General features: G+C 39.1%; 1 protein-coding gene across 1 annotated transcript in view; it reads right to left on the bottom strand.

Moving 5' to 3' along the window:
* Positions 1-6,568: 6,568 nt before the first annotated feature.
* The window catches only part of CD163 (CD163 molecule), a gene marked incomplete at both ends in the record, with an annotated part of 40,349 nt that continues 30,112 nt past the window's right edge, over positions 6,569-16,805 (bottom strand). Inside the window, 6 exon segments of the mRNA XM_079716043.1 lie at positions 6,569-6,628; positions 6,632-6,645; positions 7,629-7,724; positions 8,964-9,071; positions 9,275-9,310; positions 9,668-9,976. Coding sequence (XP_079572169.1) covers positions 6,569-6,628; positions 6,632-6,645; positions 7,629-7,724; positions 8,964-9,071; positions 9,275-9,310; positions 9,668-9,976 — 623 coding nt within the window.

Below are 16,805 nucleotides of genomic sequence, written 5' to 3'. Positions count from 1 at the left end.
GAGGGTTAAACATTGGTCACATACTATAATGAGTTCATTCTTCTAGAAATTAATTCCAAGAATGGAAACTATCCTCTTAGCTTTCTAAAAGTATACTACCATCACAATAGTTTTTCATTCATTGCCTTCAAATCTTGCTTACTTCAACTTACATATCTTCATGTGTGGGGCACCAACATTCTAGCCTTAATTTCCTGCCCAGGAAACCATTGCTCTTCAAAGATGCTCCCTGGCAAGGAATATGCCTAATATATTTATTTTAAAATACACATTGTTTGTCTTCCCTGGTGGCACAGTGGTTAAGAGTCCGCCTGCCGATGCAGGGGACACAGGTTCGTGCCCCGGTCCGGGAGGATCCCACATGCCGCGGAGCAGCTGGGCCCGTGAGCCATGGCCGCTGGGCCTGTGCGTCCGGAGCCTGTGCTTCACAACAGGAGAGGCCACAGCAGTGAGAGGCCCGCGTACCACAAAACAAAAACAAAAACAAAAACCAAAAAAAACCACATTGCTACCCAATCTCTGGGACATAAATTGAAATTCAAGATAGCCTTGAATAGATAGTTTTCTTCATGGACAGTGGTTGGTTACTTCCCTTATACTTGTATAAAAAATTTCCAAAGTCAAAAGGAGTTGTTTCTTATGCTAAGCATGTTATGGACTAAAACTTCCAGAAACCCCTCAGTTGCCGCTCCCTTGATAAAATAATGCTCAATATAAAAATAAAAAATGGATGGTTCCATTGTACTATTAATGTCTTTCCCTGTGATCTTCATATATCATTTAAAATCAACAAACCCACATATTACTCCTTTAGCTATTTATATTAGCATTTTGAGTCATTAATCTTAAAGTTTCAAACATCATTTTTAAATGGAAAGGCAAATATTTATATACTTTAAAAATATCTCACTCATGATTATTAAAATGCTATCTTCCCCTGATGTTCATACAAGGAGAAATAAACAGACTTTATATGAAAAAGGATAAAAATATGTGAACAGAGTTCTGCATAAGGAGGAAAGGGCTATTTTGGAGGAGGAAGATGTGCTGGAGTTAAGGAACCATTGAGGCTTTCATAGAAATGAAGCTATCTGATTTTACTAAACATTTCCTTTATGATATATATAGGATAAGGCCTGGCTAATTCAATGGAGATATTCATTATTCCCATTGTTTCTGTGGCTTCATCATCCTGATAACTCAGAAGGTGACACAACTGGGGCAGAGAATTCCTTTATCCTTATTTGCATCTTCATGTGTGAGTTTGAATCAGGCACCAGTGTACCCTTAAATGTGGCCTTTTGGCTATATGTCCTATCTGCAATGATCATCCTTTTCAATGTATTTTTCTTATTTTCCCCCCTTTTCAGTGAGGTTAATGAACACATTATCTCAATGTGGAGCCTAGAAAATATATATATACAGATATGGAAGGGAGGGGTTCCATTAACATGTGAGGTACTGAAAAATATGTTCCTTACTACATGGTCTGGGGAAACAATTCCTCTTCTCTGGGCTTTAGAGACTTTTCAATGACCCTGGGCTAAGAGTTCTTAAAACTCGCACTTTCACGTATGATAGAAATACCTGGGGGACACAGGTCAGGACTGGGCTAGGAAGTCCATTCCTGGTATACCTGTGAGCCTGAGGAAGTATTTGGGGCCCTAACAGAGCTGAGGTTAATGCCTAGGTATAAGGATATGGGAAACCCTATAGAATCTGAGGATCTGTGAAAGAGTTTCCAGATATTTGTCTCTGACCCAGAGAACTTTATCTTAGTCTTGCTCAGATACAGATATTCTCTGTGCTGTACATAAGGATAAAGATGACAGTATTATAAAGATGGGCCATCTAGGAAGGCCAGGTGAGTATTCTCTACCCTTTACCTTTGGGTTTTTCTGCCCAGAAGCTGGCAGCTCTCGTCAGGTCCACAGTCCATGCACTAGATAGTTTGAGACATCATACACAAATGTGGTCCCAGTGGGACAGCCCCCTCATGTTCTGCATGACACCTCCCCTTCCTCTCAGCTAAGCCTCTGAGCTTTCTCTCTGGGGAGAACATATATCAAACTTATGTTTCATTCTGAGCACTCATTAGTTCCTGTAGGTGGAAATGTTTCTCCTTTTTGTCTATATCTGTGATGTTCCTCTTTCAACTGACTCAGGGATGAAGTCCTCACATTACGTGCTAAACAGTAAAAGGAAAGTTGACGCTGAATCTTTTCCAGTCAGTTGTTATAAATTTGATTTTGAAATAGGATTAAGGATAAAAGAACCCAAGCACGTGTAGAGATGAGACAGAACAATACACAATTAGTAGAAACTGTACTTCTAGTTTTGAATTTTGATCTTTTCCCGGGCTAGTGACATGCTGCTGGATACTCTCGTGATGCTGGGCAGTGGTGGCAGCGAGACACAGCTCCCAATGTCACACCATCACGAGTGCGAACAACCTTTCTGTACCCAGACGACAATTCCATTTTTCGTTCTCAGTGCAGCATTCAATGAATTATGTGAGGTATCCAACATTATAAAATAAGCTTTGTATTAGATGATTTTGCCCAACTGTAGGCTAATGTAAGCGTTCTGAGCCCATTTAAGGTAGGCTAGGCTAAGCTGTCTTGTTCGGGAGGTTAAGAGTATTAAAAGTATTTCGATTTAGGATAGTTTCAATTTACCACGGGTTTATCAGGAGGCAACCCTATTGTAAGTCGAGGAAGATCTGTCTTTGAAATTGACAAGAGGTGCAAAAGAAAAGGGAAATGGGCCAAATGTCATGTTTCTACATGATACCTGCTTTGAAGCCCTAAGTGCTAGAAAAGGGTGCATGCAGTACTCAGATACTGAAAAAGGATTAGAAATCGAGTTGCATCTAACACTTGGATATTTAACAAGTCAATAAACTCTAAACAGTCTTGAATTACTATATATCTTTCTTTAAATGTTAACCTTTCCTTATATTAATATGTTACATGGATAAGTGATTTTTAGTAAAATATAAACTTTCACTATAAGAGGTATATTTATATAGAAAAGACATAATTTATGCATTCACTTCAGCTTTAGTTATGCTGCCCTAAGAAACGAGGAAGTGAGCCATTGAGTCTTTGTACCTTTAGCAGGCTTTGATGTGCATTTTTTGTCAGTGATCAGAATTACGGTGACAGAAAGAAGTGAAAGAACCCAAGAGCATTATGCGTTGTAGAGATAACCATACGTTATTAATAAAACCTTCAAAAATCATTAACTTTCCCTTCATTAAAAAAGTATAGGAAAAATAAGTTTGATTTGGTAATAAGAAGAAAATTATTATTTAAACCAAACTAGAAAAAGATACATGCAAATGAAAACATTGTCAAATAAAAATACATATTTATAAAATCCTAAAAAAGTCAGAAAGCCCATTCAGAAATTCATAAAATCAAGAACAAGAAGTGAAGACAAATTCAAATCAGCAATATTCCTTTTTATTTATTTATTAAAAGGGTATTCCTTTTAATACCCTTGAAAGTCTTACATACAATTTTTAGTAGTCACATTCACCAATTTAATTTTTAGAAATTCATCAGCAGTCTTTGGAATACTAAGAGACAAAGGACTGTACTGTAATCTTCAGTATACAAGTAGATTCTAGCTCATTCAATAGTCCAGGTCTTCATCAAGGTATCTTAAATGCTGAACTAAAGACATAAATAGAAAAAGTGTTAGTTTTCTCTTCATACGCACATGCTAGAAGAATTACATTATAATGTAATATAATGTATTACATTATATCTGTCCCTCTGTCTCTTTCTCTCTCTCTCTCTCTCACAGACACACACACACACACACACACACATGCTCGCTCACTCACATATATTAAAAATCATACTACTTTCCTGAACAGAAAACTTAAATGCAAAGATTTTCAAACCTCAGTGTGCATAAGAATTATTTCTATTCCGGAGAACTACAGTGCAGAAATGCCATTTTTAAAAGCACCCCGATGTGATTCTGAAGCAGTGGTTCAGTAGTGATTACTCTTTAAGGAAAATGTAGTTTAATCATTATTTATTACATCAGAATAATATTCATATATTTGAGATTATCAATCAAAACTACTCAATGCTCTGTGGTGACCTAAATGGGAAGGAAATCCAAAAAAGAGGGGATATATGTATATGTATAGCTGATTCACTTTGCTGTAGAGTAGAAACTAACATAACATTGTAAAGCAACTATACTCCAATAAAAATTTTTTAAAAAGTCATTCACAGTCCTTAGTTTACAAACTGTTAGAATTTTTAAATGTTTCTTTACATGTATACACAGGATAATTTTATAGATGTAAATATTATGTTTAATTGTATTCAATAACATGAACACAAAATAGGAATCATATTATTAAATTTTGTGCATGATTTTTCCTTTTTTAGTTGGCTGCACTATAATTTTTCCAGCCACTACCCCACTGATTGGCATTCATTTTGTTTCCAACTTTTGGGCAGTACTAACAAGGCTGTAAAAAGGAACCCTTGTATATTTGTTCTTACATACTAATAGCTTTATCTGTATGGAAGAAATTTTTAGGGGTAGAATTGTTGGATCAAAGGATCCGTGAAGTACTTTTTTTTAAATTAATACAAGTTTCCAAATTGCTTTCTCCAAAGGCTACCACACTTCTCATTTCTAACAGCAATGTTTGAAATTACATTTTTCTCTGTATTCCCACCAACAAGAAATATTGGTGCTGTTTTAAATTTTTGTTTGTCTGATTTATATAAAGCAATATCTCATTGTTAATCATAATTTGAATTTCCCAGACATACTGTGAACCTGAGCATTTAAAAAATATTTAGTAGTCATTTAAAATTCATTTTTTGTGAACTGTTTTTCATAACTTTGCCCAATTATTTATTACATGTTGTCTTTGTCTTAACAATTGGTTTTATGTATATATATATATATATATATATATATATATATAATACTATATATGTTTTGTATACATACATTAACACTTTATCCTGTATACAATTTATAACAGCTCTATGTGTATGTGTATATAAATATGATATTACACTTTACATTTATATACTTTTAAGAATTCCAAATTTTTTCTGTCTCAATCTGTATTTCTCATATGTCATGTAAAATATCCCTATAATACCCCCATACTTTTGCCATATATCATTTCCAAATGTGTAGTCCTCCCAAAATCGTTTTAAAAAATAGAAAATGTGGGGCTTCCCTTGTGGCACAGTGGTTAAGAACCCACCTGCCAATGCAGGGGACACGGGTTCGAGCCCTGGTCCAGGAAGATACCACATGCTGTGGAGCAAGAAAGCCCGCGAGCCATAACTACTGAGCCCGTGTGCCACAACTACTGAAGCCCGTGTACCTAGAGCCCGTGCTCAGCAACAAGAGAAGACACTGCAGTGAGAAGCCTGCTCACCGCAATGAAGAGTGGCCCCCGCCCACCGCAGCTAAAGAAAGCCTGCGTGCAGCAACAAAGACCCAGTGCAACCAAAAATAAATAATAAATTAATTAATTTAAAAAAATAGAGATGTACCCACTAACTCATTTCACCATCTTTTATTTTTGATGTATAACTTAAATTTTTTGCCTTATTCACTTTTTTTTACACTTTCCTCATGAAAGCAAATTATAAAATGCAAATCTGATCATATCTTGCCCCAGCTTTATCTTCCAAAGCCCACCATCTCCCCAACAGTCCCTAAAATAAAGTATGAACATGAAATACAACAGATAAGACCATTTGTCATTGGGCTCCACCCATCCTTCCCCGCCTAGATTCTCATCACTCCCCTCCCTTCACATAGCCTCTCCACACTCCCACACAAAGACTGTGAGATCTTTCATTAAACAATCATGTCATTGTCAATAGCATCTTTTATATCTGTATCTTCAGTGCTCAGGACACCACTCGTCACCACAAATATGTTCAATATTTTTTTTAACATAATATATTTTTGAATGAAACACTTACTGTTCCCCAAAGGTGTGATTCTCTTCTATGCCACATTTTGTACATGCTATGTCCTTTCCCTAGAATGGTCTATCTTTCAGACATCTGATGTTTATCTTGAACATCACATCTTCACAGTCTCTCCAAACTGTCTCAGGCAAGCTTTCTATACTCCTATAGTATCTTATACTATCTTTACCCTAGCATGCATTATGCAACTGTAGATATGTCTCATCTCTTTTCTGAAATGACTCCTATAATATCTTTAGAAAAGTTATTCATATTTACTTACGCAGCTTCTCCTTAGCAACATGATATACAATTGCTATTGCTTAAAATATATGTAACTAAGGGATGAACAAGAGTCATATTTATAAAAGGTTGTTGCATATTCTGAGTATGGATATACATACAAACATAAACATATAGATGGAAATATATGTGTATATGCAGTCTTTCTTTCTTTTTAATACCAGAGGTGTTCTCAATCCTCAAAAGGAATCTGTTTTGAACAATGATGAATAAATTCTTCTCACCCACCTCACTGGGTTATAATTCCCATTTTCCTTTTCATTGTACCTTAGAGTAGTCTCCTTTTTTCATCCAGAAATAGGAAGAGATTTAGACACATAAATTAGTCCAGCATCATTAAAACCATCTTACTCATTGGAATTTTCTGAAAAGAAGAAAATAATTACTGGGAAATAAATCAGACCTCCCCTCAAGTGCCTTAGAAGCTCTTTGTGACCACATAGAGGGGTGGGATAGGGAGGGTGGGAGGGAGACACAAGAGGGAGGAGATATGGGGATATATATATATGTATAGCTGATTCACTTTGTTATACAGCAGAAACTAACACACCATTGTAAAGCAATTGTACTCCAATAAAGATGTTAAAAATGAAACAAAACAATGTTCACAATTAGGAAGACAAACAGTGTGATTTAAGAAGCACAGAAAGTCTTTCCTACGCCTTATATATATTTCCCTGCGTTAGTTTTGGCAAATACCAAACCCCTTGGATTGAAGAAGTGAGGCAGGTCCCTCTCATAAGGTAAGGACTATTGAGAAGGCACTGAGCCTTCATAGAGTAAGTGGCTATTGTGATATTTCTTACAACCCAGCAGAGTTACACTTCCTAGAGGTAGAATTGGTGCTAAATAGAAGTCAGAGGACAAAGAAAGAATTATTATGTAATGGGAAATAAGGCTAGTCCTGTGAATAGGGATGGCTTCTGATGGGATGAAGACATAGAAAGTTTAAATTTTTAGAAAAATATAATAATTATAAGTTAGAGAAAGGAAAGTAGCAGGGAGTGGGAATGGAAGAAACTATGAAAGAGATATGAAAAGTTTAACTTTTAGAAGATTAATTTCTGTTTTAATAAAAAGAGGTCCAAGTCATAATATTCTACCACATGGTTCCTCTGTCAGAAATAATCATGGACCTCTTAGCCAGAGGTCTCCTCATGACTGCAATTTTTAAGTTCTCTAAGAATAATTTTTAGTTCATTCCTGCTTTTCTTCCTTTTGTACATCACAGACTTCCTATTATGTTTGAGATTTCTTTCCACTACTATGTAAAGTAGAATGCCTCAGCCTCAACTGCAGCTACTGGTCTGAACCTCAGGGCTACAGACTCTCAAAGAACTCACAGACCTGAGGAATTCTGTAGGTCCAGGTCATCTGCCTTCAGGCAAGAATTCATCTCCCGGTATTGAATTTGGTGGACAGAATTCTCTCCTCTCGAGAAAACTGGCAACAGAGGTTGTAGTTTAGGGATCAGAGGGCCATAATAAAACTTTCCTTCCCTATGTGTGCTTTTTCCCAGCAGTGCAAACACAGCTAATCATTACCCATGCCCTAGTCTTGTTTCCATTCCATTCTACTACCAAGCTTTACCCTCATGATGCCACAAACTCAAACGTAATAGGGTGAGGCTAAACCGTGTCCCCAGTTGCCATCTTATAACAACCCAGTTTCTTCCCCCAAGGCAGCCAGCAGTCTTCTGTAATTCACTGGAGATTTATGTATCATCTTTATAAAATTTATCCTTTCCCTTTCATTCTCACTATAAAGTCCTTTTCGTCTTTCATCTCAACAATTTCAAAATCCTATCCTTGTCAGTAATGTGGTTTTCTTTCAACCCCTCAGACATCCCGTTGCCAAACGGAACTTTGTAAGAGCCTGCCTGACTACTTTGCTCCCCTACACTGTACTCCTTAATGACGATTAGCCTTCTTACTGGGCAATACAGAACTTCATTACTTGTTTCTTCCCTCTTCTTCAGCCTTACCAGGAGCTTCTCTCCTTGAACTCAACTTTTACTTCCCCACAAAACAATAAACGTTCCATCCTTTAAGCTTCTCTACACTTGTACATTTTTTTCTCTTTCCCTGGAATGCACTTTACCCAGTTCTTTGATCTCTATCTTCAAAATTTGTCTCGGAACCTCCTAGAAGCCTCCAATACTCCCCTTCCCCTTTCAGTAAATTATTCTCTGTGCCCCTTTGTTCCTTATTCATACTACTGTACAATAATGCATTTCAATTTATTTGTTTACATATATATCTTTTCCACTAGACTGGAAATTCCACGAAGACAAAAACATTTGATTATCTGAGTCTGAACCATCTTCAGAACCTAGCACATTTCTTGCCAGAACAGTGAAATTAGTAATAAGTATATAGTAGGAGCAAATAAATGTTTGGGCAGTAAAGGAGTCATCCTGAACCATACAAGCATACTCATTCTAAACTATCAATTCTATAATGTTCCAATTATACATGTAGATAATGTAGAGCAATCATCAATACAAGCAGTGCCCCTTTTCTTCTCTGAATTCTTGTTCCCTCTTTTGGGAAACTGCTTAGAGCTCTACTAGGTTTCTTCCTTCTGGCCATTTGATACCTGAATCTAATTTTTTTTGTTTTATTATCCCAAGAAACTTCTTATCCCATAGAAACGTTAGAGACAACATAATTTGGCTCAGACCTGTAAGCCGCTGTCTCTGTCTTCGCTTCTGAATCCACAAGAGGAGTACGGTGAGAGAGGCGAACAGAATCACCCCAAGGATCCCAAGTGCAACAATGGATGAGTGACCTGAGCACAGGTAAACATCACAAGAGGTAATCACGTCTTAGCTAAAAGACCTGGGTCACCAGTTAGTATCCCCCTCTTAAGTCAGATACAGGATTGCTGAAGTAAATTTCAAATCCTCAGAACTTCTGACCCAAAGTCTCTTAATAAGAGGGATTCTAAATAATGCAGACAATTCATCTCATGCTCATAAACCCCTTGTATACCTGTGGCATTTAGTGATCCTTCATTCTTTGCAATTTCTGTAGGAGAAAAGAGGAGAGACTCAGTTCTGGGAGGAATATATGGAACCACTATGTCTGTTTCCTGTCTGAGGCTTTAGCCTCTCATCCAAGAAAATTACACTTTCCCACCCAAAACTAGAGGCGCCTAGGTTTTCGTCTCTCTGCACACGGATACATGTAAGTTACGCGCTTGTCCTCGGTGAAGGCCAATGTATAACAACACATGTTTTCATCATTCTTCAGACTGAAACATCATGATTCTTTCCCCACTAGATCCCTGGGTTGGTACTTCCAGCCCTTCCATAATGCACGTCACCGCCCACCCTCTCTTTGTTGCCAGAGATTCCAAGCTCAATCCAGACTCCCTGCACTCACCTGAGCACTTCACAGAAGCATCCTCCTTGTGGCCGCAGTCACTGTGGCCCCAGGACAGGGCAGGACAATCCCACAGGGAGGACTCATTCCCCTTGCACTTCACTTCATTGAGCCATATGGGCCCCGTCCCCTGGCCAAACGCCGCCTCTTTTCCTGCCTCCAAAGCTAAGCCACAGCCCAGCTGTTGACACACCACCTGAGCATCGTCAAGGTCCCAGGAGTCATCACATACTGTGCCCCAGGAACCTCCGTGCCAGACCTCCACACGTCCAGAACAATTAGTGGTTCCTTCCTGAAGTCTTATTTTGTCTGAAAAGCCAGAGAGAGACACCTAGATCATTTCTGAGAAGATAAAACTCCCAGGAGGTCACAGGGGAAAAGAGAGATTTGAAACTCTTTTAAAAATCTGTTTTAGTAAGCTGGGATGAAGTAAGAGAGTGGCATGGATATATATACACTACCAAATGTAAAATAGATAGCTAATGGGAAGCAGCCGCATGGCACAGGGAGATCAGCTCGGTGCTTTGTGACCACCTAGAGGGGTGGGATAGGGAGAGTGGGAGGGAGACGCAAGAGGGAGGAGATATGGGAACATATGTATATGTATAGCTGATTCACTTTGTTATACAGCAGAAACTAACACGCCACTGTAAAGCAATTATACTCCAATAAAGGAGAGACCTTCAAGATGGCAGAGGAGTAAGATGTGGAGATCACCTTCTTCCCCACAGATACATCAGAAATACATCTACATGTGGAACAACTACTACAGAACACCTATCGAATGCAGGCAGAAGACCTCAGACTTCCCAAAAGGAAAGAAACTCCCCACGTACCTGGGTACAGCAAAAGAAAAAAAGAAAGAACAGAGACAAAAGAATAGGGACGGGACCTGCACCTCTGGGAGGGAGCTGTGAAGGAGGAAAGGTTTCCACACACTAGGGAACCCCTTCACTGGTGGAGATGGGGGGTGGGCAGGGGAAGCTTCGGAGCTACGGAGGAGAGCGCAGCAACAGGGGTGCAGAGTGCCGACCAGCACTCACCAGCCCGAGAGGCTTGTCTGCTCCCCCACTGGGGCGGGCGGTGGCAGGGGGTGGGGGGGCGGGGGGGCGCTGGGAGCTGAGGCTCGGGCTTCGGAGGTCAGATCCCAGGGAGAGGACTGGGGTTGGCTGCGTGAACACAGCCTGAAGGGGGTTAGTACGCCACAGCTGGCTGAGAGGGAGTACAGGAAAAAGTCTGGACTTTCGTAAAAGGCAAGAGACCATTGTTTCGGGGTGCGTGAGGAGAGGGGATTCAGAGCACCACCTAAACGAGCTCCAGAGACGGGTATGAGACGCAGCTATCAGCGCAGACACCAGAGACGGGCATGAGATGCTAAGGCTGCTGCTGCCGCCACCAAGAAGCCTGTGTGCAAGCACAGGTCACTAGCCACACCTCCCCTCTCAGGAGCCTGTGCAGCCCGCTACTGCCAGGGTCCCGTGATCCAGGGACAACTTCCGCAGGAGAACACACGGTGCACCTCAGGCTGGTGCAACATTACACTGGCCTCTGCTGCCACAGGCTTGCCCCGCACTCCGTACCCCTCCCTCCCCCTGGCCTGAGTGAGCCAGAGCCCCTGAATCAGCGGCTACTTTAACTCCGTCCTGTCTGAGCAAAGAACAGATGCCTTCAGGTGACCTACACACAGAGGTGGGTCCTAATCCAGAGCTGAACCCCAGGAGCTGTGCAAACAAAGAAGAGAAAGGGAAATTTTCTCCCAGCAGTCTCAGGAGCAGTGGATTAAAACGTCACAATCAACTTGATGTACCCTGCATCTCTGGAATACTTGAATAGACAAATAATCATCCCAAAAGAGAGGCGGTGGATTTTGGGAGCAACTGTAGATTTGGGGTTTCCTTTCTGCATCTAATTTGTTTCTGGTTTTATGTTTACCTTAGTTTAGTATTTAGAGTTTATTATCATTGGTAGATTTGTTTATTGATTTGGTTGCTCTATTCCTTTTTGTTTATATATAGATATACATTGTTTTTTCCTTTTCTCTTTTTGTGAGTGTGTATGTGTATGCTTCTTTGTGTGATTTTATCTGTATAGCTTTACTTTTACCATTTGTCCTAGGGTTCTGCTTTCCATCTTTTTTGTTTGTTTTTAGTATAGTTTTTAGCACTTGTTATCAGTGGCGGATTTCTTTATTGGTTTGGTTGCTCTCTTCTTTCTTTCATGACTTTAATTTTTAATGATATTTTATTTATTTTAATAACTTTAATTTATTTTATTATTTTTTTCTTTCTTTCTTCTTTTTCTCCCTTTTCATCTGAGCCGTGTGGAGGACAGGCCCTTGGTGCTCCAGACAGGAGTCAAGCCTGTGCCTATGAGGTGGGAGAGCTGAGTTCAGGACATGGTCCACCAGAGATCTCCCGGCTCCACGTAATATCAAATGGTGAAAGCTCTACCAGAGATCTCCATCTCAACACTAAGATCCAGCTCCGCTGGACACCCTATGCCAAACAACCAGCAAGACAGGAACAAAACCCCACCCATTAGCAGAGAGGCTACTTAAAATCAGAATAAGATCACAGACACCCTAAAACACACCACCGGATATGGTCCTGCCCACCAGAAAGACAAGATTCAGCCTCATCCACCAGAACACAGGCACCAGTTCCCTCCACCAGGAAGCCTACACAATCCACTGAAACAACCTTACCCACTGGGGGCAGACACCACAAAAAACGGGAACTACGAGCCTGCAGCCTGCAAAAAGGAGACGTAAAACACAGAAAGTTAAGCAAAATGAGAAGACAGAGAAATACACAGCAGATGAAGGAGCAAGGTAAAAACCCACCAGACCAAACAAATGAAGAGGAAATAGGCAGTCTACCTGAAAAATAATTCAGAGTGATGATAGTAAAGATGATCCAAAATCTTGGAAATAGAATGGAGAAAATACAAGAAACATTTAACAAAGACCTAGAAGAACTAAAGAGCAAACAAACAGTGATGAACAACACAATAAATGAAACTAAAAATTCTCTAGAAGGAATCAATAGCAGAATAACTGAGGCAGAAGAACAGATAAGTGACCTGGAAGATAAAATAGTGGAAATTAACTACCACAAAGCAGAATAAGGAAAAAAGAATGAAAAGAATTGAGGAGAGTCTCAGAGACCTCGGGGACAACATTAAATGAACCAACATATGAATTATAGGCATCCCAGAGAAAGAAGAGAAAATATTTGAAGAGACTATAGTTGAAATCCTCCCTAATATGGGAAAGGAAACAGTCAATCAAGTCCAGGAAGCACAGAGAGTCCCATACAAGATAAATCCAAGGGGAAACATGACAAGACTCATATTAATCAAACTATCAAAAATTAAATACAAAGAAAAAATATTAAAAGCAGCAAGGGAAAAACAACAAATAGCATACAAGGGAATCCCCATAAGGTTAACAGCTGATCTTTCAGCAGAAACTCTGCAAGCCAGAAGGGACTGGCAGGACATATTTAAAGTGATGAAAGGGAAAAACCTACAACCAATATTACTCTACCAAGCAAGGATCTCATTCAGATTTGACAGAGAAATTAAAACCTTTACAGACAAGCAAAAGCTAAGAGAATTCAGCACCACCAAACCAGCTATACAACAAATGCTAAAGAAACTTCTCTAGGCAGAAAACACAAGAGAAGGAAAAGACCTACAATACCAAACCCAAATCAATTAAGAAAATGGTAATAGGAATGTACATATTGATAACTATCTTAAATGTAAATGGATTAAATGCTGTAACCAAAAGCCATAGACTGGCTGAATGGATAGAAAAACAATACCCATACATATGCTGTCTACAAGAGGCCCACTTCAGACCTAGGGACACATACAGACTGAAAGTGAGGGGATGGAAAAAGATATTCCATGCAAATGGAAATCAAAAGAAAGCTGGAGTAAATTCTCATATCAGACAAAATAGACTTTGAAATAAAAACTATTACAAGAGACAAAGAAGGACACTATAAAATGATCAAGGGATCAATCCAAGAAGAAGATATAACAATTGTAAATATTTACTCACCCAACATAGGAGTACCTCAATACATAAGGCAAATGCTAACAGCTATAAAAGGGGAAATTGACAGTAACACAATAATAGTAGGGGACTTTCACACGCCACGTTCACCAATGGACAGATAATCCAAAATGAAAATAAATAAGGAAACACAAGCTTTAAATGATACATTAAACAAGATGGACTTAATTAATATTTATAGGACATTCCATCCAAAAACAACAGGATACACTCTCTTCTCAAGTGCTCATGTAACATTCTTCAGGATAGGTCATATCTTGGGACACAAATCAAGCCCTGGTAAATTTAAGAAAATTGAAAGCATATCAAGTATCTTTTCTGACCAAAACGCTATTAGAGGGCTTCCTTGGTGGCACAGTAGTTAAGAGTCCGCCTGCCGAGGCAGGGGACACGGGTTCGTGCCCCGGTTCGGGAAGATTCCACATGCCGCGGAGAGGCTGGGCCCGTGAGCCATGGCTGCTGAGACTGCGCGTCTGGAGCCTGTGCTCCACAATGGGAGAGGCCACAACAGTGAGAGGCCCACGTACCGCAAAAAAAAAAAAAAAAAAAAAAAAAAAAAATACTAGCAAACAGAATCCAACAGCACATTAAAAGGATCATACACGATGATCAAGGGGGTTTATCCGAGGAATGCAAGGATTCTTCAATATATGTGAACCAATAAACTTGATACACCATATTAACAAACTGAAGGATAAAAACCATATGGTCATCTCAATAGATGCAGAGAAAGCTTTTGACAAAATTCAACACCCATTTATGATAAAAACCCTCCAGAAAGTAGGCAAAGAGGGAACTTACCTCAACATAATAAAGGTCATATATGACAAACCCACAGCCAACATCGTTCTCAATGGTGAAAAACTGAAACCATTTCCACTAGGATTAGGAACAAGACAAGGTTGTCCACTCTCACCACTATTATTCAACATAGTTTTGGAAATTTTAGCCACAGCAATCAGAGAAGAAAAAGAAATAATAGGAATCCAAATCAGAAAAGAATAAGTAAAGCTGTCACTGTTTGCAGATGACATGATACTATACATAGAGAATCCTAAACATGCTACCAGAAAACTACTAGAGCTAATCAATGAATTTGGAAAAGTATCAGGATACAATATTAATGCACAGAAATCTCTTCTATTCCTATACACTAATGATGAAAAATCTGAAAGTGAAATTAAGAAAACACTCCCATTTACCAATGCAACAAAAAGAATAAAATACCTAGGAATAAACCTACCTAAGGAGACAAAAGATCTGTATGCAGAAAACTATAAGACACTGATGAAAGAAATTAAAGATGATACATATAGGTGGAGAGATATACCATGTTCTTGGATTGGAAAAATCGACATTGTGAAAATGACTATACTACCCAAAGCGGTCTACAGAGTCAATGCAATCCCTATCAAACTACCAATGGCATTTTTCACAGAACTAGAACAAAAAATTTCACAATTTGTATGGAAACACAAAAGGACCCGAAGAGCCAATGCAATCTTGAGAAAAGTATGGAGCTGGAGGAATCAGGCTCCCTGACTTCAGACTATACTACAAAGCTACAGTATTCAAGACACTATGGTACTGGCACAAAAACAGAAATATAGATCAATGGAACAGGATAGAAAGCCCAGAGATAAACCCACGCATATATGGTCACCTTATTTTTGATAAAGGAGGCAAGAATATACAATGGAGAAAAGACAGCCTCTTCAATAAGTGGTGCTGGGAAAACTGGACAGCTACATGTAAAAGAATGAAATTAGAACACTCCCTAACACCATACATAAAAATAAACTCAAAATGGATTAAAGACCTAAATGTAAGGCTAGACACTATCAAATTCTTAGAGGAAAACATAGGCAGAACACTCTATGACATAAATCACAGCAAAATCCTTTTTGACCCACCTCCTAGAGAAATGAAAATAAAAATAAAGATAAACAAATGGGACCTAATGAAACCTAAAAGCTTTGCACAGCAAAGGAAAACATAAACAAGATGAAAAGACAACCCTCAGAATGGGAGAAAATATTTGCAAATGAAGCAACTGGCAAAGGATTAATCTCCAAAAGTTACAAGCAGCTCATGCAGCTCAATATTAAAAAAACAAACAACCCAATCCAAAAATGGGCAGAAGACCTAAACAGACATTTCTCCAAAGAAGATATACAGATTGCCAACAAACACATGAAAGAATGCTCAACACCACTAATCATTAGAGAAATGCAAATCGAAACTACAATGAGGTATCACCTCACACCAGTCAGAATGGCCATCATCAAAAAATCTAGAAACAATAAATGCTGGAGCAGGTGTGGAGAAAAGGGAACCCTTTTGCACTGTTGGTGGGAATATAAATTGATACAGCCACTATGGAGAACAGTATGGAGGTTCCTTAAAAACTAAAAATAGAACTTCCATATGACCCAGCAATCCCAGCACTTGGCATATACCCTGAGAAAACCATAATTCAAAAAGAGTCATGTACTACAATGTTCATTGCAGTTCTATTTACAATAGCCAGGATGTGGAAGCAACCTAAGTGTCCATTGACAGATGAATGGATAAAGATGTGGCACATATATACAATGGAATATTACTCAGCCATAAAAAGAAACGAAATTGAACTATTTGTAGTGAGGTGGTTGGACCTAGAGTCTGTCCTACAGAGTGAAGTAAGTCAGAAAGAGAAAAACAAATACCATATGCTAACACATATATGTGGAATAAAAAAATAAAATGGTTCTGAAGAACCTAGGGCCAGGACAGGAATAAAGACACAGACGTAGAGAATGGACTTTAGGACACAGGGAGGGGGAACGGTAAGCTGGGATGAAGTGAGAGAGTGTTATGGACATATATACACTACCAAATGTAAAATAGATAGCTAGTGGGAAGCAGCTGCATAGCACAGGGAGATCAGCTTGGTGCTTTGTGTCCACCTAGAGGGGTGGGATAGGGAGGGTGGGAGGGAGGGAGACGCAAGAGGGAGGGGATATGGGAATATATGTATATGTATAGCTGATGCACTTTGTTATAAAGCAGAAA

Source organism: Hyperoodon ampullatus (genome assembly GCF_949752795.1).
Source record: "Hyperoodon ampullatus genome assembly, chromosome: 11".
NCBI classification, from domain to species: domain Eukaryota; kingdom Metazoa; phylum Chordata; class Mammalia; order Artiodactyla; family Ziphiidae; genus Hyperoodon; species Hyperoodon ampullatus.
Note: the sequence above shows the minus strand (reverse complement) of the source record. Positions and strands in the feature narration are given on the sequence as shown.